The 25723-nt window shown below is 39.5% G+C and overlaps 1 protein-coding gene across 3 annotated transcripts in view; it reads right to left on the reverse strand.

Moving 5' to 3' along the window:
* The window catches only part of LOC103720540 (patatin-like protein 2), a 35107-nt gene extending 18745 nt beyond the window's left edge, over positions 1-16362 (reverse strand). The window contains exons 1-6 of one of the 3 annotated variants that reach the window (XM_039119421.1): positions 15736-16362; positions 15459-15637; positions 15085-15274; positions 14854-15015; positions 14472-14774; positions 13986-14385 (exon numbers count right to left, since the gene is read on the reverse strand). In XM_039119421.1, the coding sequence (XP_038975349.1) occupies positions 14149-14385; positions 14472-14774; positions 14854-15015; positions 15085-15274; positions 15459-15637; positions 15736-15873 (1209 nt within the window). In that variant the 5' untranslated portion in view covers positions 15874-16362 and the 3' untranslated portion in view covers positions 13986-14148. Of the gene's footprint in view, positions 1-13985; positions 14386-14471; positions 14775-14853; positions 15275-15458; positions 15638-15735 lie in introns of those variants that run through there. The other 2 variants (XM_039119419.1, XM_039119420.1) reach the window with 2 other exon arrangements.
* Positions 16363-25723: the final 9361 nt, after the last annotated feature.

A 25723-nucleotide genomic window follows, 5' to 3' on the forward strand; every position in this document is an offset into this window, starting at 1 on the left:
GAGTCAACTCCAGAGTAGAACGAGTCGACTCCAGGGAGTAACAGACAGAAAGACAGAGAAGCTATTTTGGACCCTGAGAGCCGAGTCGACTCTTGAAGAACTCGAGTCGACTCCGATGGCTGGCAGGTCGACTCCTAAGGAAGCGAGAGTCGACTCCCAGAGGAAAACAAGGCAAAAGTCAGAGAGCAAATTTCGGACACTGTGAGCCGAGTCGACTCCCGCAAAGTCCGAGTCGACTCCAAGACAGCGCAACCCCAAAGACAGAAGACGGTATTTTCGTCTCTGAGAGGCGAGTCGACTCCAAGACAGTTCGTGTCGACTCCAAGGCAGCGCGACCCCAAAAGACAGAAGACTGTTTTTCGGATACTGAGAGCCGAGTCGACTCCGAGACAGTTCGAGTCGACTCAGAGACGGCACAAGTCAACAGATAGAAGATCGGGATTTCTGGGTCTGAGTGCCGAGTCGACTCCCAGAATTTCCGAGTCGACTCGAGTGAGCAAACTTGAAAAATACATCTCAGGATTCCTTGGAACGAGTCGTCTCCAAAAATGCCAGGTCAGCTCCGGACATTGGGGAGTCGACTCCAGGTTGAGTCGAGTCGACTCCAAGTCGTGATAGCACTTTAATTCAAATCCGGAACAGTTGCCGAGCCGTCTCCAGAAAAGCACGAGTCGACTCCTGCAACAGGCGAGTCGACTCCAGATCGCGCGAGTCGACTCCGATCCCAACGGAAACATTGTCAGGAGTTGCAGAATGTGCAGAACGGCTACAATATTGTATCTAACGGCTAGTTTCCATGGGGAATGGCTTAAATAGCCACAGAGAACTGTAGCAAGGTAGAGAAGTGACATTTCTTTCAAAGAAAACAAGAAATCTCTACCTACCAAAATTTTTCAAAGGGAATACACGGAAAAGAAGGAAGAGGGGCATTAAACTCCATCCAACCAACTCTTCCCAGCATTCAAGAAGTCTCCGTCAGTCATCAAGTCTTCGAGACATTCAAGAGGAGACCCCGAGTTCGAGAAGCCCTCCTATACATCTTCATAAATTTGTTTGAGGGCTCTTAACTTCTCTATTATTTATATCGCTGAATATCTGCTTGTTAAGAAGCTTTATTTTTCTGTTTGTTTTTCAAACCATTTGTTCCTTACTTGATTCAATCAGGGGATTGAATCAAGGGTGTAAAGGTTTGTTGGTAAGCCTAGGTTGAAACCAACTGTGTAAGGGATTGATTGTGATCCCGAAAAAACAATCGGGTGGTTCTAGTCGGTGAGCCTGGAAAAACCGACCGAGTTCGTTGTGATCTCGTAAAACAACAAGTTAGGTTGTGAGTTTGTAAAACAACCGGCTGTAATCCGAGGGATTATAGTGAATTTCCAAGTGAGGCTTGGGGAGTGGATGTAGGAGCAAGGGTTAGCTCCGAACCACTATAAATTTTCTTGTGTTTGTGATTGCTTTATTGTCTCTTACTTTCCTTTCATTTACTGCATATAGCAACTAATTAATCCACTTGCAAAAGTTTTAATTAGTTACTCACAAAGCTTTTAAATTGCAATAATTATTTTAAAACCCAATTCACCCCCCCTCTTGGGTTGTCTATCTCGGCAACAAGTGGTATCAGAGCCGGAACTCTTTTACCAAAAGAGTAAAAGATCAAAATGACAACCCCATTTGGATCTTCTCATATTGAGAGCCAGTCCACCCATAGACCTCCATTCTTTAATGGATCCGACTACTCATATTGGAAGGCAAGGATGAGAATATTCATCCAAGCACAAGACTATGAGATGTGGACCACCATACTTAATGGACCATACGTCCCATCAATTTTTGTAGAGGGTGTAACTATACCCAAACTTGAAAAGGATTGGGATGACAATGATATAAGGAAGGCACAACTAAATGCCAAAGCAATGAATGTGCTTTATTGTGCTTTAGATAGAAATGAATTCAATAGAGTCTCTACTTGCAATTCTGCAAAAGAAATTTGGGATAGACTTGAAGTGACCCACGAGGGCACAAATCAAGTAAAAGAATCTAAAATAAATATATTAGTTCATAAGTATGAATTATTTAAGATGGATTCTAATGAAACAATCACTTGCATGTTTACTAGATTTACTGACATTGTCAATGGCCTAAAAAGGCTTGGCAAAAATTATACTAACAGTGAAAACTTGTCAGGAAGATTCTTCGCTGTTTGCCAAGGTTATGGGAAGCCAAGGTAACGGCAATCCAAGAAGCCAAGGACTTAAACAAGCTGCCACTCGAGGAGCTTCTTGGATCCCTCATGACGCATGAACTAACAATGAAGCAACACAGTGAAGAAGAGTCCTCCCACAAGAAAAAGGTAATAGCCCTCAAATCTGTTTCTACTAACAAAGATTTATCTTGCAGCAGCAGCAGTGAAGAGAAAGACAATGAGGGAGATGATGAGGCTCTTCTCGTGCATAAGTTCAGAAAATTCATCAACCGAAAGAAGTCCTTTCATCAAAGGAGAGGCCCCTCAAGTTCCTATCACAAGGATAAAGGTAAGGAAAGGGAAAATGAGGGAATCGGATGTTACGAATGTAAGAAGCCGGGACACTTCAGAGCAGACTGTCCTTTGCTCAAGAAGGCCAGCAAGTACAAGAAAAAGAAGGTCCTCGTCTCCACCCTATCGGACTCCGATACATCATCATCATCGTCGGATGAGGAACAAGAAGAAAAGGCCAACCTATGTTTTATGGCAAATGACAATGAGGTAACATCTGAAATACATTTAGACTTTACCTTCGATGAATTATATGATGCTTTTAATGAATTAATGGACGAATATAAGACAATAAACCTTAAGAACAAAGAATTGAAACTAACTAACCAATCTCTCTTCCGTAAGTATGATACGTTAGTTAAGGATAAAGATGTTATCAGTAAAGAAAATTCAGAACTTAAGACAAGCAACCAACTGTTAATTCAAAAAACTAATACCTTAATTAAAGATAACGAAAAACTAACCAAAAAAATTTCTGAACTTAAAAGGGATAAACAAACTTATAGAGATAATTTCACAAAAGACTTAAATGCACTAAAAACAGAAAAATAAAAGTTGGCACTAGAACTTGAAAAGTACAAACCTTTTGTAGAAAAGTTTACATATAGCTCTGAAAAATTGAAAATGATACTTAATAGTCAACGAGCTGTGTTCAATAGAGCTGGTTTAGGGTATAAACCAAAAAATAAGCAAAAGCTCCTTAGTAATTTCTTTGTAAAAGCAGGGGAAAGCAAAACTAAGAAAATAACCTATTTTTGCTGTGGAACAATAGGACATAAAGCTAATGTGTATGATTATAGAAAAAGAAAAACTAAAAGAAAAATTAAAAGGGTTTGGGTTCCAAAAGGAACCAACATTACTAAAATTGTATGATTTGCTTGTGTAGGAGTGTCTTGCAGCCAAGGTCAACAAAAACTGTTGGTACTTGGATAGTGGCTGCTCAAGACACATGACGGGTGACAAAGACCAATTCTTCACCCTTGAGCTTAAGAAGGGAGGTGCTGTGACATTTGGAGACAATAACCAAGGTCACATCATTGGTATAGGTAAAGTACAAATCACCCCTTCGACCTTTATTGATAATGTTCGATATGTTGATGGTCTTAAGCATAACCTACTTAGCATTAGTCAGTTGTGTGATAGAGGATTTGATGTTTTGTTCAAACCATCTTTATGCATCATAACCAACTCAATTGACAACAGTTTAGTTTTTAAAGGAATAAGACGTGGCAATGTGTATGTAGTAGACCTTGAGGATCTTGCCAAACATAACCCCTGTTTAGTTGTTAATGAAACTAAGGATAATGATGCAAGTTGGTTATGGCACCGTAAGTTAGGTCATGCAAGTATGGATACAATATCAAAACTAGTGAAAAGAGATTCCGTGATAGGTTTGCCAAAACTAAAATTTGAGAAAAATAAAATCTGTGAAGCTTGTTAATATGGCAAACAATCAAGGAACTTCTTTAAATCCATAAATTGTGTCTCTACCTCTAGACCTCTAGAACTACTACACATGGATCTATTTGGACCAACTAGAACCACAAGTCTAGATGGAAACAAATATGGTCTTGTTATTGTAGATGATTTTTTAGATATACTTGGGTCATGTTTTTAGCTCATAAAGATCAAGCATTTTCAGTATTTAAGAAATTTCATAAGGAAGTAACTAATGCTAGAGATGCTTCAGTCATAGCTATTAGAAGTGACCATGGAACGGAATTTGAAAATCATCTATTTGATGAATTTTGTGGTAAAAAGGGGATAACTCATAATTTTTCTGCACCTAGGACACCACAACAAAATGGAGTTGTGGAAAGAAAGAATAGAACCTTAGAGAAAATGGCTAGGACCATGTTATGTGAAAGTAACCTCCCTAAGTATTTTTGGGGAGAAGCCATTAATACCTCATGTCATATATTAAATAGAGTTTTATTGAGACCTATTATAAAGAAAACACCTTATGAACTTTGGAAAAATAGAAAGCCCAAAGTAAACTATTTTCATGTTTTTGGATGTAGGTGTTTCGTTCATAATAATGGGAAGGATAACTTAGGTAAATTTGATTCTAAATCTGATGATGGTATATTTTTGGGGTATTCTACAACAAGTAAAGTCTATAGAGTTTTTAATAGAAGAACCCTTGTTATTGAAGATTCTATACATGTTGTTTTTGATGACACTAGTGATATCTCTTCTAGCAAGAGAGTTGATCTTGATGATGATGCTGAAATTCTTGAAGAAAAGATTGATGAGATGACATTACAAGAAGATGAACAAAAACTAATTGGAAATGCATCATCAAGCCAAGAGGCAATTGTGGATCATGAGCTGACTAAGGCTTGGAGGTATGCTCATGGGCATCCTAAAGAATTAATTTTAGATGATCCATCTCAACCTGTTAGGACTAGAGCATCTCTTAGAAACTTGAATAATCATCTAGCTTTTGTCTCACATTTTGAACCTAAACACATAGAAGAAGCTGAAAAGGATGTAAATTGGATAAATGCAATGCAAGAATAACTAAACCAATTTACTAGAAACAAGGTATGGAACCTTGTTGAACGACCCTCTGAATATGCAATAATAGGTACCAAATGGATATATAAAAATAAACTTGATGAAAATGGAATTGTACTTAGGAACAAGGCTAGACTAGTAGCAAAGGGCTATAATCAAGAAGAAGGTATAGACTTTGATGAAACCTTTGCTCCTGTAGCTAGACTTGAGGCAATTAGATTGTTACTAGTATTTGCATGCTCTAAAGATTTCAAATTATTTCAAATGGATGTAAAAAGTGTATTTTTGAATGGGTACATTAATGAGGAGGTGTATGTAGAACAACCTCCTGGTTTTGAAAATCATCAATATCCCAATCATGTGTATAATTAAACAAAGCACTTTATGGTTTGAAACAAGCACCTAGAGCATGGTATGAAAGACTTAGCAAATTTCTACTAGATCATGAGTTCTCTAGGGGAAATGTAGATACAACACTGTTTTTAAAGAAGAAAAACAAAGAAATGTTAGTAGTGCAGATTTATGTTGATGATATTATTTTCGGTGCTACTAACAATCGCCTCTGCGAAGAATTTACTGACTTGATGCAGAGTGAATTTGAAATGAGCATGATGGGAGAGCTGAACTATTTCCTCGGGCTCCAAATCAAACAATCTGAAGAAGGAATCTTCATCAATCAAGCTAAATACATTAAGGAGATGCTTAAGAAGTTTGATATGGAAGGAAACAAGTCAATCAGCACACCCATGAGCTCATCATGCAAACTAGACCAAGATGAATCAGGTAAATCAGTAGATCAAAGGATGTATAGAGGTATGATAGGATCTTTATTATATCTCACTGCAAGTAGACCTGATATCATGTTTAGTGTATGCATGTGTGCTAGATATCAATCTAATCCTAAGGAATCACATTTAATTGCAGTTAAGAGAATCTTTAAATACCTAATAGGAACAAAAAATATAGGTTTATGGTATTCTAAAGAATCTAGCCAGAACTTAATAGGGTATACAGATTCAGATTTTGCTGGTTGTAAACTTGATAGAAAAAGCACCAACGGGTCATGTCAATTCTTAGGAGAAAATCTAATCTCATAGTTTAGCAAGAAACAAAACTCGGTTGCATTATCTATTGCTGAAGCCGAATATGTTGCTGCCGGGAGTTGTTGTGCTCAAATCATGTGGATCAAACAACAACTTGAAGATTATGAAATTAAACAAGATAAAATTCCCATTAATTATGACAATACTAGTGCTATTAACTTAACTAAGAATCCAATTCAGCACTCAAGAACCAAACACATTGAAATAAGACATCACTTCATAAGAGATCATGTACTGAATGGTGATGTTACACTTCAATTTATTTGCACTGATGATCAACTAGCTGACATCTTCACAAAACCCTTGAGTGAAGAGCGATTTTGTGTGCTTAGAAGAGAATTAGGAGTGATTGATCCATCCTAGTGATGTTCTCTTCTAGTTCATTGATTTTGATGATTAGCTTGTGTTAAATATAGAGTTTCTCATCTATGATTATCAAATCAGATCATAAACTTAGTGATTATCCCTTGTTTGGTACGAAAATAACATGATTTTTAGGTGCGTGCCAGATTACGAGTCGACTCGGATACATTTTAGAGTCGGCTCATGAGGGGAAGTCGACTCGCACATAGATAGGAGTCGACTCGAGGTCGATGGCATCATAGGGGGAGTCGACTCGCGCATATTTTGGAGTCGACTCGAGGTCGAGTCGACTCGCGACTTACTGGAGTCGACTAGCGGTCGGGAATCCGATGTTTTAACTCTAATCGAAGCGTTTAATCGACACTTCTATTCACCGCCTCCACTGTTCAAAAACCCTAGAGTCGTCTCTGACCTCGTCTCCGACCTCCATTAGGGCATTTCCGTCGAGTTTCCCCCCGATTCCTCGTGTCTTTCCCCCCTCCTTCGGTCTAGGATGCCTCAGAAAGTTGTTGTCCCGAGCCGGAAGAGGCCCCAATCCGCGAGCGGCGCCGAGCGACGGTCCAAGGCTCGAAATGAACCCGTGAGGCCACAACCTCCGGTTCCTTTCCCGCCGAGGCCGGTTTCCTCGCGTCCGTGCGCCGGAAAGGCGGTCTCCATCGGAAGGTATGTCAACTTTGACTTCCTCTCCTGGAAAGGCTTTACAATAGGGCATAGGTTAAGGACCCAAGGGTTAGAGATGTTTTGCTCCCTAGATCTCCCTACTTACCCGGGGCTAGCTAGGGAGTTTTACGGGACAGTAGCTAGGGGTCATGGTGGGATACAGGAAACCGTAGCGGGTGTCCCTTTATTTATTTCGGAGGATTTCATTGCACAAATCCTTCATCTTCCCCAAGTAGGGGTGTTTCTCTCTCACCCAGCCGATAGGATTGAGGCCCTTACGGCCATACTAGGGAGTCCACCCCAGTCCCCCCTAGATGAGATGTCTGCAAGTCAGCTATCAGTTGAAATGCGGCTCCTCTTAAGTATTATATCTAGGACTCTCTTCCCTAAGACTGGCCGTTTTGACTTTGTATCTGAGAGGGACCTAGTCCTAATGTACTACATTCTTCAAGATACCCCAATCAACTTTCCTAAGCTCATCTATAAATACCTATGTGAGCCTCAAGACAAACCAAGGCTTACTCTTCCCTATGGGATGCTGTACACATTGATCTTCAGGGAGTTAGAGGTCCCCATTCCTGAGGGGGAACCCTCTCGCGCACTGCGATACACAGATCGCATGGGTGAGGAAACTCTTCACAGGATGGGATTTGATAAGGTTGAGGGAGTCTGGGTCCGGAAACCATCCTCTTCCACACCTACTGACCCTACTACTCGTCACTCCCCCAGCCTTGATCATGACTCCGATTTTTCCACCTATCCCTCCACTTCAGCACCATCCACTTCAGCCGGACCCTCCACTGCACCACCTTCTCAGCCACAGGAGGTCCGGATCTCTCCTGAGCAACTCCGGGAGTTGCGGCAGGAGATCGTGAGGGATCTTCGGGACGACCTACTGCGGGAGCTCCGAGGTCCAGCGGCTGCTCCCTCCACTGCCCTGGTTCCTTCATTGGCAGCCATGACCGAGATGACGGCTCATCTGAGGAAAGAGATTTACAATGTCAGAAGCCTTATATAAGCCCAATTTTCAAATATGAGCGATATCACGAGTAACACAAGAAAGATGCGAGATGACATCCGACAGGACCTAGGCAGCCAGAGTCAGGGGTCCGAGCGTCTAGCCAATGTACTGATCTCCAAGTTGGATATCCTTCAGGAGAATCTGACTGAGCTCACCTCGATCCAGAGTAGGGCCACCTCGAAGATCATAAGGCAACTAGGAAACATTACAGACGGGATCAGTCTAATTATGCAATAATCTAGACTGAGCAAGGGAGCCACATCCTCCACAAAGAAATTCTAGTGTAGCTTGTTTTCTCTTTTTGATATGTACTTACTGCTTTACTTTTTGTTGTGTCTACAAGTGTACTTAAATATACATCAATACAATGAGTAGACATTTCTCTTCCAAAATATTGCAAATTTGATCTCTAATTGCTTTTGTGATGTGCTTTCTTCCTTTTTGCTATGATGACAAAAAGGGAGAGAAAATATATTGAATAGACATGTAAAGGGAATCAATAAAAGAAACCTTTTAAAACACAAAATAATTTGTTCTAAGTGGATTCGATACCTCGAGGCTCATTATCTCTCTGTTGGGGTTCCTAAAGGAGTAATCTCCAGAATCTATTCAAGGGATATTCGGAGATTAGTCGAATCATACTCAAGAACAAATTGACAGATTTTTTCTCTAAAAACAAAAATTCAAGTTCAAAAGCTTCAATACACTAAAAGAAAATTCAGAGAATCTAAACAAAGTTGAATGCATGTGTTGAGGGAGAGAATCTGAAATTTTAAGAAAGCAAACTCATTAAATATATATAAGCCAAACAATTGATTGTATGACATGAAGGCTTATATAATTCCAAATGAAAGGGAGAGCTTTAACTTCAAAATTTACTGTTTCACACCTTTCAGTTTTGGATAAATTAAATAACTAGACACTTGAATTCATTTTAAAATTTTACTATAAATCTCCTTGTTTGTTGAGCAATTCACTTTACATATACTCAATATTTTGTCATCATCAAAAAGGGGGAGATTGTGGAGTGATTGATTATAACCCTATTTGATTTTGATGAGCTCAAAGCATTTGAGTGTATCTTATGTTGTACTAATGAATTCAATCTAGTGTTTCAGTCAAATACTTGTAAATTTATGGTTAAGTGTCTCTAGATTTGGTTCAATACATTTTGGATAAGTAAAGAACTCAATTTGAACCAAAGTCTGAGACTCGAGTCGACTCCGGAAAATTATAAGTCGACTCCAAGCGTATCAGTAGCACTGGCACGAGCTCGAATCGACTCCTGTACATTACGAGTCGACTCCGACTGAGAACAGACAGATGGACAGAAAGAATCATCTTAGAACCTGTCAACAAGTCGACTCCTGAAGAGCGCGAGTCGACTCCGATGCTTGCCGAGTCGACTCCAGAGTAGAACGAGTCGACTCTAGGGAGTAACAGACAGAAAGACAGAGAAGCTATTTTGGACCCTGAGAGCCGAGTCGACTCCTGAAGAACTCGAGTCGACTCTGATGGCTGGCAGGTCGACTCCTAAGAAAGCGAGAGTCGACTCCCAGAGAAAAACAAGGCAAAAGTCAGAGAGCAAATTTCGGACACTGTGAGCCGAGTCGACTCCCGCAAAGTCCGAGTCGACTCCAAGACAGCGCAACCCCAAAGACAGAAGACGGTATTTTCGTCTCTGAGAGGCGAGTCGACTCCAAGACAGTTCGAGTCGACTCCAAGGCAGCGCGACCCCAAAAGACAGAAGACTGTTTTTCGGATACTGAGAGCCGAGTCGACTTCGAGACGGCACAAGTCGACAGACAGAAGATCGGAATTTCTGGGTCTGAGCGCCGAGTCGACTTCCAGAATTTCCGAGTCGACTCGAGTGAGCAAACTTGAAAAATACATCTCAGGATTCCTTGGAACGAGTCATCTCCAAAAATGCCAGGTCAGCTCCGGACATTGGGGAGTCGACTCCAGGTTGAGTCGAGTCGACTCCAAGTTGAGACAGCACTTCAATTCAAATCCGGAACAGTTGCCGAGCCGTCTCCAGAAAAGCACGAGTCGACTCCTGCAACAGGCGAGTTGACTCCAGATCGCGCGAGTCGACTCCGATCCCAACGGAAACATTGTCAGGAGTTGCAGAATGTGCAGAACGGCTACAATATTGTGTCTAATGGCTAGTTTTCGTGGGAAATGGCTTAAATAGCCACAGAGAACTGTAGCAAGGTAGAGAAGTGATATTCCTTTAAAAAAAAACAAGAAATCTCTACCTACCAAAATTTTTCAAAGGGAATACACGGAAAAGAAGGAAGAGGGGCATTAAACTCCATCCAACCAACTCTTCCCAGCATTCAAGAAGTCTCCGTCAGTCATCAAGTCTTTGAGACATTCAAGAGGAGACTCCGAGTTCGAGAAGCCCTTCTCTACATCTTCATAAATTTGTTTGAGGGCTCTTAACTTCTCTATTATTTATATCGCTGAATATCTACTTGTTAAGAAGCTTTATTTTTCTGTTTGTTTTTCAAACCATTTGTTTCTTACTTGATTCAATCCCCTGATTGAATCAAGGGTGTAAAGGTTTGTTGGTAAGCCTAGGTTGAAACCAACGGTGTAAGGGTTTGATTGTGATCCCGGAAAAACAATCGGGTGGTTCTAGTCGGTGAGCTTGGGAAAACCGACCGAGTTCGTTGTGATCTCGTAAAACAACAAGTTAGGTTGTGAGCTTGTAAAACAACCGGCTGTAATCCGAGGAATTATAGTTAATTCCCAAGTGAGGCTTGGGGAGTGGATGTAGGAGCAAGGGTTAGCTCCGAACCACTATAAATTTTCTTGTGTTTGTGATTGCTTTATTGTCTCTTACTTTTCTTTCATTCACTGCATATAGCAACTAATTAATCCACTTGCAAAAGTTTTAATTAGTTACTCACAAAGCTTTTAAATTGCAATAATTATTTTAAAACCCAATTCACCCCCCCCTCTTGGGTTGTCTATCTGGGCAACAATTTAGAATCTCAATTGAAGTCAATTATCAATATGATTGGTGATTGAATTAACCCACTAAGTGTTAGTGAGTTAATGGAAGAAGAATTAAGTGGAATTGATTGCAATTGGATTGCAATTGGGCTGATTTAATGAGCCAAATCAAATTGGGTTCGACCCAAATTGATTTGGGTTCATGATTGGGTCAATTTGATTAAACCAAAAATTGTATGGATTTTAAAGACCACATGTCGTCGTAGGATGAATATGACTTAAGTCGTATTCACACTATGCGGACTTTAAAGTCCACATGGCGTCGTAGGATGCATGCTCCCAAATCAATTAATTCTCCTAATGAGATTAGGAAATTAATCAAAAGGCAAGAGATTATAGAGCACCAGCTCTGATACCACTTGTTGTCCAAGGTAACAATCCAAGAGCGGGGGGGGGGGGGGGGGGGGGTGAATTGGGTTTTCTAAATTTTAAGACCTTAAATTAATTTTTAAGTGAATGCGGTTTAGCCTATGTGAAAAATATAGGTGCAGTGGAAGCAATTGTAGTAAAACTTTAAATAATTGTGATTAAGTCACTTTTAGAATTTAAGCTAGAGCAATTACTTAAGTAAAGAAAATAAATCAAGAAGCACATAATGCAAACACAATCGAGTATAGTGGTTCGGTGCACCCCAAAGCACCTACGTCTACTCCCCAAGCGTTTCCTTGGAAATTCACTATAATCCCTCGGATTATGGTTGGATTGTTTTTCCGGACTCACAATCCAAAAATCCTTACAATTGGTTTTACGGGATCACCAACAACCTACGTTGGTTTTACGGGCTCACCAACAACCTACACCGTTGGTTTTATGGGCTCACCAACAAACCTTACAATGAATGAAAAATATAAGGTTTAAAGTTCCTAAGTGAGCAAATAATAAATATACACTTCAAGAAGAAATAAGAAAATAATTATCGCATTGAAGATCCTCTTCTCTTCTTTGCTGAGATTGCTTCACTCCTCAAGGGTTGGTAGAGCTCTTGAAGTCTTTTGAATTCTGCTCAATCATCTTTTTTCAGATTTTGAGATGAAGCAATGAATAAAACTCTCTTGGATTTTCTTTTCTCTTGAATGTACACTTTAATTTCCACCAAGGTCACTTCCTTTAATGAATAATGGCTCTTAAATACTTCTCCAATCTCCAAAGATCACTTCCAAGCCGTCAGAATGGAGAAACTAGCCGTTTATAGCCGTTGGAAGCTCAAAAAGTGCTTTTGCAGAACTAGCCGTTATGCTGTCAGCCGTGCTGGGGTCGACCCGAGCAAATCTGGGGTCGTCTTAAGTTACTGTTCACGGGTTGGGGTCGGCTCAAGCTTTTCTGGAGTCGGCTCCTGCTATAGTGGGGTCGGCTCAAGCTTTTCTGGGTTCGACCCTCTCAGAAGTTCCAGAACCTTGTTTTTCTGACTTTTCAGGCTGGGGTCGGCTCAAGCTTTCTTGGGGTCGACCCATGCTACAGTGAGGTCGACCCGAGCTACAGTGGGATCGGCTCCACCTGGGGTCGGCTCAAGATTACTTGGGGTCGGCCCTCTCAGTCAATTTCCAGAAAGTTGTTTTTGTAATGGTTGAAGCTGGGGTTGGCTGATCTATTCTTGGGGTCGGCTCCATCTGGGGTCGGCTCAAGAATTCTTGGGGTTGGCTCCACCTCTGTGCTATTTGTGCTATATTTGCCAGAATGTGCCAGAATATGTCAAATCGTGCCAGGATCGACTCTAACCTTTCTAGGGTCGACTCTAGCCTTGTGCCAAGTGTGTCACTCCATGCCAATGCATGCCATATGTATCAGAGTCGACTCCAAACCTCTTTGGGGTCGACTCAACCCATAATTTTCTGCATCTTAAGGTTAGTCTTACATATAGGGTATATAAAATATATTCCAAGGAAATTGGGATGCTCGGCACAATAAGGTCTTACTCTCTTGATAGTAAAAATTACAGAATTACCCTTTACAGTTATCTTAACTTGAAATTTTGTCATAATAAATTTCTAAGTTTTCTCTCTTGCTCTACTATAAACCTTATCTCGAAATTAACTCTTGAGAGTTGTTTTGACCTTATATTCATAATGTTTTGTGATGTATCGAGCGTATCAAGAATGTATCATTTCTTTCTTCCTTGAGTGTTTATGTGCATACGTATTTGAGTTAATGGCATTAGCACTTCCATATGGCCTCAATAGCTTTGTAAGCATCAAAATAATACTAGGATCCTCATCATAGACGGCTCTGGCCCCTTACTCCACACCCGCTCCACCGACGAGATTCGCTCCTTTGTCTCCCCATGCACTCTGAGGCTTTTTCTCATTTAGTTCACTAGGTCCAGAAAGTGCAAGATCTAGCCAAAACTCTGAAGCTGCTGGGTTTAGCTCTAGGAAGTAAGCCTGAAGGCCTGGCCATCGGAGGCACCGTCGTTACTCTCCCGAATAATCCAAGAAAATAAAAATCTAGGGTTTGGTTCCGTTCAGGTCGAGTTGGGTCTAAATTCAGTAAACCCAGACCTGACTCAAAAAATGGAACATGTCTAATTTTAGAACTCGACCCAAGCCCACGGGTCCTTCAAAATGGGTCGGATCGGGTCTAAGCGAGTCGGGTCGGGTCGCGGGTCAACCCAACCTACTTGCAACCTTATCTAGGGTCTAGTGTTAGAAATTTAACCTAAAGCATGTATTGCAAATAAACATAACTTTGTCTGAGTCAATTTGCTAATGGGGATTAAAGGAATTTTATTACATAATACTGATGAAATCTTGGATGGAATATGCAAAAAAAACCTTTTATTATATTATTTATGCCACGAGTACACCAACAACAACAAGTGACTTGAAGGTAGAAATAGGAGATTCCTGTGCTCCAGGCAATTTTAGAATTACACTTTGGTAACTGAAACATTTGTGCGTAACAGCCAATACAAGCCAGGGTAAGCCATATTGTCAGAGTTCCAGCATTTTCCCACACCTCAACCGTCTTTCATTGGAGAGAAGCTTTGCAAAATGGATAAGTGCTTCTTCATTGGTTACCTCCCCATTGACCTCCTCAGACAAGCCAGTCTCCAAGTTAACCCTTGACACTCGCTTCTTGAGGAGATCCTTCCCAATTTGCACAAGCTTTAGCAAGTTCTCATCCGTAGAGATGTCCACAGATGAAGCATTTCCAGTCAGGTTGTCATCCTATATTTAACAATGATCGACATAATCGTAACCCTTGCTGCAAAAAGGGGGGACGAAATAGTGGAGAAATAGGGAAGCTTAATTACCTGTATGCGAAGATAGTTTCCCGTAGAATGGAGTGCTTGGAATACCACAGATGCATGGATATCAACCATATCAGCACTAGCTTGAGTAAAAATGTCGATCAGAGGCGCAGCACCATTGTTGTACAACCATCCTAGTACACCCCATTTGGAGGCCTTTTGTGCACTGAATCTCTCTTCGTTCTTTGCTGACCCCGTCCCAAGAGAGATCACAAGGAATTTGCCATAGTCCATTGGCTTGATGGGAGAGAAATCTTCATTTTTCTTGAGGATCTCCTTCGTAACTTCGCTGATCGCTGCTAATGTCTGTCAAGTTATTGGATTATATTATTATTAGAAGCTTATGGTGTTAAAACAAAGGTAATATTAATCTATAAACTCTAACCGGATTATTTGCTGCAACCCCTCCATCAACAAGATTAAAGCTTCTCGTGTTTCCATTAGCATCTTTTGTTTCAAAGTAGTGGGCAGGAAGATAGGTTGGAGCTGCAGATGTGCTAATGCATATATCAGACAGAAGAGAATCTTTCAGAGGTGCATGTCTTGCCTGCACGCACAAGGGCAAAATGAGACTTACAAAATGAGATAAGGTTATGGAGGGATGGCAGACTGATACCTCAAAGGTGGAAAAGATAGTGGGCTGAAGAAGCTTAATATCAAAAGTAGGAATAACTATGTTAGTTAGAGCTTGATGAAGCCTTGTTTCACCAAGTAATTCTCGTATTATCGAGTGCAGATACTTCCCATCATATTTAGGCCCTGTGACTACAGTAAACAAATTACACGTTGAAGAGAAAATCCCAGTCCTGCAAGAAGGAAAAGTTTCTTTAAATCCCTAAAAATGGGGTACGTAACTAGATATGACATACCCATTACAATCAGTTCCTTAATGGCCATGCATGATCCGTTGTTGCGGTTGAATTGTTTTATTTCAATTGCTACTCTTTCATGCAATCACAAAGGGACCAAGTTATAACTTGTCCTACTTACTTTTGAGGAAAAATCTTAGGGGAGTTTTCTAAATAGAACTTGGTGATATCATCTGCCGCAAAGAGTGGCCGATTATTTTTGTTGGGAGCTGTAAGCATTGCAGTCACGAGCCCTCCTGTGCTCGTTCCAGCAACGACATCAAAGTAGTCTGCTATCCTTGCATCCTCTCCATCAAGATCCTGCTTCCACCAACCTCTCATTAAGATCATAATAAAATTTTGAAGGAAGGAAGAAGCTTAAGAAAGGTGATTCATTTCATAGTTGAAGTAAAATTTACTTGGAGCTTTGATTCGAGGAAGGCGAGGATGGTTCCTGGGATTATCCCTCTCACGCCGCCACCATCAATGCTCAGAACCGTGACCAGACTTCCCTTAGAAGGTGGAGAGTTTGCAAGTTTTTCAGCGTCGCTAGCCATTCGCTGGAACCAGTAAAAGCTCCAAGAAAATGGTTTCAGAGGAGAGCTCAATGGCTGCTTTCTTCTGATCTTGTGCCGATCTTTGGTATAATATAGCTATTTGTAAGAAAAGTTGCTTCTGGGAACATGCATACCGCTACTCTTGGGAAGCCCTTTCGAAGCAATAATTTGGAGTATTATCACTCAGTACGTCATGTTTCTAATGAAAAACGCCTCGCACCCTTCACCACGTGTATATAACCCCCTTTCTTCAATCTGCTAACTTGAAGGCTCGAGACTTACATGCTGTCCCCATGCTTGCTTGCCACGTACTCTTATTATCTCCCTAGATCACACCAACTACAGGGGATTTTGACGTATCTATGCTGTTTTGTGTTATAGGTGCAACAGATGATTTGTTGTCCGGTTGCTCCCAAAGCTGCAGTAGATTTGGGGTCATGGGCATATCCTTCAGGTGCATTAAGATAAAGATGATATGATGTGGACCCTGTCAGATAAAGCAAGCTATCATTCTGATAACATGGAATACGTTATAAAGATTGTTCGCATGCATGGTATGAACTCCAAGCTATCCTCCAAAGTCAACACCAATTTAATTTCTTATTGGTTCATCTTGCGTTGTATCAAGCTTATAAGATTGGGTAACCTTCTACAACTATAATTGCAAGTTTGACAAGTCGATATAGAAACAAGTACATAGATTATATAAACAGCTACATATCTCTAATCACTTGTTATATGTTAGTAAGAAAATAAAAAAAAGCACTTGTTATACAAGTACAATCTAATTAATGCTTTGGAAATAGAAATATAGCTGTACTTTTTTTTTTAATTTACAAGGAAATAGGAACAAGCTTATAAGATTGGGTAATCTTCTATGACTCTAATTGCACATTTGATAAGTCGTTCTCTAACGATAGTTAATTTCTTTCATCTACATATGCTAGTATGCATAGATTATATAGACAGCCTACATATCTCTAATCACTTGTTTTATATGTTCCTAAGAAATTAAGAAAAAAGGCACTTGTTATATGAGTACAATCTAATCAATGCTTTGGAAATAGGAATATAGCTGTACTTTTTTTTAATTGACAAGGAAATAGGAACAAGCTTATAAGATTGGGTAACCTTCTACAACTCTAATTGCAAATTTAACAAGCCGATCTCTAACAAGGGTCAATTTCTTTCATCTATATATGCTAGCATGCATAGATTATATAGGCAGCTACATATCCCTTATCACTTGTTATATGTTCTTAAGAAAATAAAAAAAAGGGCACTTGTTATACAAGTACAATCTAATTAATTAATGCTTTGGAAATAGAAATATGGCTGTATTTTTTTAATAAATGATGACTGTACTTAATAAATATCTCTTAGAAACATGGCTTTGCTTGCTTTATATATCCTATGTAAGCCAAATTTGCCAAATTATGCTCAGTTACATAATATTGTAGTCAGATCAGATTTTAAGTCGGATTAGACCTGGGTTACAAAAGATACACATTAATCATTTGATCTGTCTTGAATATTAGTGCACTCAGGCACAGTCCACAGGCTTATATCTTTTTTTTTTTCGCCTGTTTTCCTTTCGCCCTAGCACCCACCAATTCTATTACCCTCTCAAAATTGTTTTATTTCTCTGGTCCATATTAATATAATACCAGCACATGACACCAACGAAGAAGAGAAGTTTTGGTATGCCGTTTGGAATTTACAAAGTCTCATCTCAAATTGCCATGTGTAATATTACACTCAAGAGCTTTTTAATCTTTTTTTTCTCTTCTTCCTGGAGGGATAAGCCCCAATTCATATGTCACAGTCAATACTGATCAACATGATATGACTTCTTAGATAAATATTTCCTTATGAGAAAATTTCTTGGATACATGAACTAAAAGCCAAGCATCATGTCATGGAGCAAAGAATTAGAAATATCTAGCTGAACTTTGTTCTTTAGAATATAAAGTAGAACAGGGCGTTCAACATACTTGGGCAATAAGTTCTTTATCTGAATCCCAGGTCAAGTGGACTACCATATTAATAACATCAAAATTAGCTTATAAGTTGGTTGAATGGTCGCTAAGATGGAAATCCTTATCCTGAACAACCCTCTCAAAACAAGCGAGGTATGGAGAATTAAAGTTTGAACACCAAACCCCTGATTCAAGGGGTCCACGGATCTGTGAATGGCTCTTTTGCAAGCAATGACAAGGTGGGTATGTTTTTAATCTAAACTGACTTCAGAGATCGAGGAAAAAAATGAGTAGAAGCATCAAAGCACATAACAACGACACCACAACTACACATTAATTTTGTATCATTTATTTTCAATTGTAACTTAATCAGGTCCATCTTTCATAGATAGTTGTAGTAATATTTATTTAAAGGTCAATGCATGTTTCACAGCTGTTGAATATTGCCTCAAGTAGATTTGAGATAGAGGCATAATAAAACTAAGAAGGATAGAGGAAGCAATGAAGATATTAGAAAAGCTATGGAGGCTGCATGAATTAAGAAACTGTGATGGAAGCTAATGAATAAGATGGTATGTGTCACACCCCGAATCCGGATCATAACACGGCCGTACTATTATAAATATATAAATACAATAACACGAAACTACTTAAAATTTCATAGCAGAAATGAAACAATTTTATTTACAAATGTCATAATAAGTTCATCATAATGGAATGGTACAGAGCATCTAAAATTTTAACATTTGATATTCAATTTTCTCAAATCCTGAAGTACGTCAAGCACTTTGATCCTAGCAATCTTAATTATCTGAAAAAAATGAATAAAGTGGTGTGAGCTATATGGCTCAATAAGTAACAATGCAAAATCTTACCAGATCAAGCATAATGTATTTTCTGCCCATGCATTAATTTAAGAAATTAACAATTATAGCAAAGCAAGCATTTCATATAGCATATATTCAAATTAATCATAAACGATGGATGCCCAGTAATGCAAGTTCATAACTATGAATATGCATCATATAAAATTCTTGCCATTATTCATGCTTTGAAAGTTGTACTTGCCATTATTCATGCTTTAAAATCCATACTCTCAGATGGGGAGTGCAGCTATGGTTACTATTATACCCGTGACAAGGCCGTAATTTTTGCCAACTATTATTCTCCGTTGGCAGGGTTTACACCAAGCTATTATACCCGATGGCGAGAGCTGTATGCCGAGCCATTATACTCGCTGGTGAGGGTCGTATGCCGAGCTATTGTACTCGTTGGTGAGGCCCGTATGCCGAGCTATTATACCCGCTGGCGAGGGTTGTATATAGCAATTTGAGAGTTCACAAAACATATTATGCTTTCCATAAATCTTACTTCATAAGTATATTAAAAATTGAATAATGGCATCATAATATGCAAAAAATCCATGATCATGCTACAAATTTCATTTTTCCATGCATCTTTCTATATCATCATAAAATATGTGTGCACAATATAGTAATCATGACAAATGACATTTATATAAAATCATGCAATACTTGCTACACATACTTGATCCTAATTTTTAGAAACATAGCAGCAATATGCAATTTCATATAATTAATTTTATGCATTTGAAAACAATAAGGTTGTGTCAGAGTCAACTCAATTTACTCATAAAGTTCTAGGTTCAGATGACAAATTTTGAATACCTAGCAATATCATCAAATTATTTGTTACTTACACATTTAATTTATATTTATTTGCACTCTTTAGTTAATTAACTCATTTATAGCCCATCTATAGGACTCAAGTTTATTTTCAGGACCCTAGCCTTATTCAATATCTGGTTTAGATCTAATCAAATTTTTTGTTCAGGTCGGACCCAATTTCTGATTTAGTTTTAATCAAGTTTCTAGTTCAGGTCTGACCCAATTTCTGGTTTAGGTTTGAACAAGATTCTAGTTCAAGTCTGACCCAATTTCTAACTCAGGTCTGACCCAATTTCTGGTTCAGGTGTGACCCAATTTCTAGTTCAGGTCTGACCTAATTTCTGGTTCAGATCTCATCAAATTTCTAGTTTAGGTTTGACTCAATGTCTAGTTCAGGTCTGACCAAATGTCTGGTTCAGGTCTAACCTAATTTCTGGTTCAGATCTAATCAAATTTCTAGTTTAAGTCGGACCCAATGTCTAATTCAGGTCTGACCCAATTTTTGGTTCAGGTCTAATCAAATTGCTGGTTCAGGTCTGACCCAATTTCTGGTTCAGGTCTAATCAAATTTTTGATTTAGGTCTGACTCAATGTCAGGTTCAGGTCTGACCCAATTTTTGGTTCAAGTTTAGGCTCATTGTATTCAGGTCTAAAGTTTGATTACATTCTGAATTAGGCCTCTGGCCTGATTTAGTTTCTGGGCTTATTCATATTCAAGCCCAGTAACTTAGATATTGAATTTACAATCAGGTCCGTAGCCCAAATATCCTTTTTCTTTAGCTCGGCCCAAGTCTAGTCCGAAGCCCAAATTAGTTGGGTTTAAAAGGGACTGTGGCATGCCAACCAACATTTTTAGGTCGAGAATGGCCCAAGTAAGAGAACTAGCCGCCGTGCCAAAGGCTTGGCATGCCCATCGACCTCTTTAGGTCAAGAATGGACCGAGCAGGAGAACTGACCGCCATGCTGAAGGTTCGGCGTGCCAACCGACCTCTACAAGTCTAGAATGGCCCAAGTAGGAGAACCGGTCATTGCTCCAAAGGCTTGGCGTGCCAACCGACTGCCGCGCCAAAGACTCGACGTGCCAACTGACCCTCTTAGGTCGAGAATGGCCCAAGTAGGAGAACTGGCTGCCGTGCCGATGGCTTGGCATGCCAACTAGCCTCTTTAGGTTGGAAATGCCCTATGTAGAACACCGAGCCCACGTGAAAGTTCTCGGGGGCCGAACTTCAAAAAAATTAGCCGAAGAGCCCAAGACAAGCTAAAGCTCCATAACCAGGAAGGTTTTGTGAGATGATCTGTACTCGAATAAAGAAATAAACGACAACAAGTAAAAGCTGAAGCCAGATACTTTAAAAGTTCTTTATACATATTATCTTCTGGTACATGCATTAATCTTGGTCAAAACTGAGCAAAAAGAGCTACAGTGAAAGGTTGAGGCCTAGCACAAACTCAAACAAAGAACAAACAACAACATGACGCAAACCATGACTAGAGTCAGATAGTTGATTTTTTTTTTGTTTTCAAGAAAGTTGCGAATTTTTACACTAATGTCAGCAAATGCCAAACAAAAAGAAGAGTACATTAAACTTGATTCCCTTGAGCGATAAGAAAAAGCAAAAGCAACGAGGTAAAGGGCTTCATTCCTCGCCTTCACCACCCACACCGCTGCCAATGTACTCAATTTCCTTCGGTTGAAAAGATGCAACCTTCATTGAGAGCCCCACCGGCCGGGTTGCTGCCCAAGGGATCGAATCCTTAGATGCAATCCGCAACGTCAAGTCAAAGATCCAGGACAAAGAGGGTATCTCCCTAGCTTCGGCAATTCGTTGGCCCACCTCTGCTGAGATACGCCCCGTTCGATGCGACGTTCGCAGCAAAATTCGAACGGGACGTCGTTCATCGTATGAACGCGCCTTGGATCGTAGAATTCAAAAATTTTCTGGATCCAAATCCAGAAGATCTTTGAACTCATTAGGAAGGGAAGAATAGGATTTGAGGAGAGTTGATTAAGATTCATAAAACTGAAATAAAAATCAGAAGTAATTAATTTGAAGATCCCATCTTCAAAATTTCTGCAGGTGTAGAACACCGCAGCCTGATGATTTATTTAGGTTCCTGGTTAAGCCACACACGTGTCTGGCCTCTATAGATATCCACACGAGGTTCTAATCATCTGAGATAAGGTCTTACCGGAGTGATAACTCCTTGCAAAGACCTTTCATGACTATCAAAAGAGTTGGAAGAAATTCTGCAACATACCTTTTGAAGAAGAACGCTTTTTTCTTCAACCTTGCTCGCGATGGAGGAAGGAAAGGGATGAAGCTTTCATCGTGGATCTTCCTTGCCTTAATACCATGGAAGAAGAGGGTGCAAAGGAACCCTTGCTGCCGTGGAGAAGGAGGAAGAAGGGGCTTGGGCGTGGAGGAAAGAACTCCTTCTTTCCTTGGGCGAATTGATCTCTTCCTTGGTTCTTCTTCTTTCTTTCTTTCCAACGCTTGGAAGAAGATGAACTTGATCTCCCTTGCTGCCGGGGAGGACGAGGAGAAGCCTCTTGCTTCCATGGGAAGGAAGAAGAAAAGAGAAAGGGAGGTGTGGAGAGGAAGAGGAGAGAATTACCTTTGATGTCTCCCTTGCTACCCTTTTATAGATTGAGTTTAGGGCTTTGACTAATCTTATTAGGAGTATGGGATAATAACTTACCCTTAGATTAATGCCAAGTGTCCAAACCTTGTGCTCATAGCACCATCAAATAGATGCATGACATGTGTCCACTTAATCAATTTTCTAATCACATTAGGTTTTGATCAATTTCCTAGATAAGCCTAATTCCTAATCAAATTAGGACTTAGGTTAACTCCTAATCATATTTGGATAATTAATTTGGGAGCATGCATCCTACGACGCCATGTGGACTTTAAAGTCCGCATAGTGTGAACACGACTTAAGTCATATTCATCCTACGACAACATGTGGACTTTAAAATCCGCACAAACTCTGGTTTAATCAAATTGATCCAATCTGTTAGAAGTATGCCCTAGAAACCAACGTGGCTGACGCATATTTGTAAAATGGAGCACAAATTTGTAATTTGACTCTTATTAATAAATAAGATTGGACATTTTGTTTTTCATTTATGTTTTGTATGTGTCCATGAATCGTCCAAGAAATTAATAGATGATGACACATATTCTCAAAGAAGTTGAGAATTTGAGGTATGTGTCATTAGGGATTAATTTCTAAATGCTCCTGATCGATGGATCCATCACGAGGGATGGTGATCGATCCGCTGAGATTAGTGCACAGATCACTTAGTCAGATGGACGAATCTCGAGTCCACGGTGTAAAGATACTGGAGTGATTATGCAAATACTTGTTAGAGAACAAAGTACTGAGCATGACCAAAGATAGTAGTCACATGTATATTTATCCACTCGTCAGTGATTACTTATGATGCAGTTGTATGACTGGTCCTTTGACCTGCGATGCCTCAGCTATTCACTATGAGGTTGCTGTAGTTTGACGAGCATGTGAACTTGGGCCTAGCCATTCGGGTCCTTGTAGTGCGGATTGGCTATCGTAGGTTCATTTTGGAATAGGGTTGCATCTAGATGGGATCTATCGATCTTGATAGATTAGGAGTGATCCTATGTAATTTATGAGACTGAGTTCGATAAATTTCTGGCCAGGTATTTTGAAAAAAGAGTTTTCCATATCTCGAATTGGAAGTCATATAAATTTGACATATGACGGACGATGGGGTTTGACGAGATATCCATAACCTCCGTCACGTTGGGATCCATGAAAGAGGGACTGTATCATGCGCTAACTGCACCTAGAGGTTCAGACATTCCATTCTGCTGAGTTTCCACCATATACTGCTAGGTGTCACTAGTGGATTGTGAGACTCGAAGGCATTCACTTAGTGATCAGTGAACCCTGAGAGTAGAACTGAAATCGTTTCAGTCCACTGAAAGGAGTTTAAGTGATATTGAGATGGAGATCTCAATATGTCTCACTGCCAGTCAGAATAGAACCTATGGGGTCACACACATAGAGGATTTAATTATTTAGACTATCATAATTATGATTTAGAATCTCAATTGAAGTCAATTATCAATATGATTGGTGATTGAATTAACCCACTAAGTGTTAATGAGTTAATGGAAGAAGAATTAAGTGGAATTGATTACAATTGGATTGTAATTGAGCTGATTTAATGAGCCAAATCAAATTGGGTTCGATCCAAATTGATTTGGGTTCATGATTGGGTCAATTTGATTAAACCAAGGTTTGTGCGAATTTTAAAGACTACATGTCGTCGTAGGATGAATATGACTTAAGTCATGTTCATACTATGCGGACTTTAAAGTCCACATGGCGTCGTAGGATGCATGCTCCCAAATCAATTAATTCTCCTAATGAGATTAGGAATCCTAATGTGATTAGAAAATTAATCAATTGATTAAGTACATGTCATGCATCTATGAGCACAAGGATTGGATACTTGGCATTAATCCAAAGGTAGGTTATAGTCCCATACTCCTAATAAGATTAGGAGAGGCCTTAAACCCAATCTATAAAAGGGTAGCAAAAGAGACATTATGAATCAATTCTCTTCTGTTCCTCTCCACACCTCGTCTTCTTTCTTCCTCCTTCTCCACGGCAGCAAGGGGTCTTCATCCTCCTCTTCTTCCATGGTAGCAAGGCAAGGAAGATCCACGTGCAAGGTTCCTCCTCCTTCTTCCTCCATCGCGAGCAAGATTGAAGAAAAAAGGTTCTTCATCAAGGAGGTAAGTTGCAGATTCTTATTCCAACTTATGATAGTCATAAGAGGTCTTTGCAAGGAGCTAGCATTCCGGTAAGATCCATTCTCAGATGATTAGATTCTCGTGTGGATACCTGTAGAGGTCGGACAATTGTGCGGCTCAAACAGGAACCTAGAATAGATCATCAGGCTGTGGTGTTTTACACCTACAGAATTTTTGAAGATGAGATATTCAAATCTAATAACTTCTGATTTTGTTTCAGTTCTATAAATCTTAATCAACCCTCTTCAGATCCTAATCTTTCCTTCCTAATGAGTTCAAATATCTTCTGGATTTGGATCCAGAAAATTTTTTGAATTCTACGATCCGAGGCACGTTCATACGATGAACGAAGTTCCGTTCGAATTCCGCTGCGAACGTCGCATCGAACGGGGCGTAACTCAGCAGTGGTATCAGAGCCAAGGTTCTAGGGAGCATGATTAGGACTTAAGGATTGATTACCATATTTTTAATCTGATTTTTAAAGAAATTATGCTTGCTGGATTTTTTGCGTGCTGAAATTTCAGGTTGCTGAAATTTTCAGCATGCAGATTTTTATTTCTATGATCTTGCAAATTGTTTTAGAATTGCAATTAGATTATAATATTTTAAATCAAGTAATGCATGATCTGAAATTCAGAGAATAATATAATAGGTTTAAAGTTTCAGATCTGAAAATATACATAAGATGCATGTGGTAATCATAATGTTCATACTTGTTTAAGGTTATATTTAAAACAATGTATGCATGAGATGTATGTATTAGTTAAACAAAATTTATTTGCATGAGATGTAAATAAAACCCTTAAATAATAGGACATTTACATAAGATGTAAATTGAAACAATTATGTCATTTACATAAGATGTAATCACATAATATATGAAAGGGTTTCATAATTACATAGGATGTAAATTGAACCAATGTGACATTTACATAATATGTAAATCGAATGACATATGGTATGGGGTAGATTGTTACATTAGATGTAAATCCCAAGAGACCTAAAACCTTCCTAAATCAATCGAAAGTGAACGATATATTGAGCTAGCCATATTTGATTAATTGATCTAATTGGTGTCTAGGAAAGCTCAAAGGTGGTTACTTAATTAGGACCTTACTCTCTGAGTAAGGGGAGCCTCCCACCTGCTTACCTGGTCAAGTGATCGATTACCTCCTATGAAAAGCTCAAAGTTGGAATCACTAAGATCTGATTACCCAATATTAAGTCGATTGATCTTCCACCGTAGTAGAGTTGCTAAGATCTTTCCGGCGTTGATTAGTCTCTGCTGGATATAGTGGGCTAGTTGCATCGGAGGATTGGACCTCTCTATTAACATGAGATGTTGTGGGGTAAAGATGGGGTTGGGCTCCAATAA

This window comes from Phoenix dactylifera, unplaced genomic scaffold, assembly GCF_009389715.1.
Source record: "Phoenix dactylifera cultivar Barhee BC4 unplaced genomic scaffold, palm_55x_up_171113_PBpolish2nd_filt_p 000546F, whole genome shotgun sequence".
NCBI classification, from domain to species: Eukaryota; Viridiplantae; Streptophyta; class Magnoliopsida; order Arecales; family Arecaceae; genus Phoenix; species Phoenix dactylifera.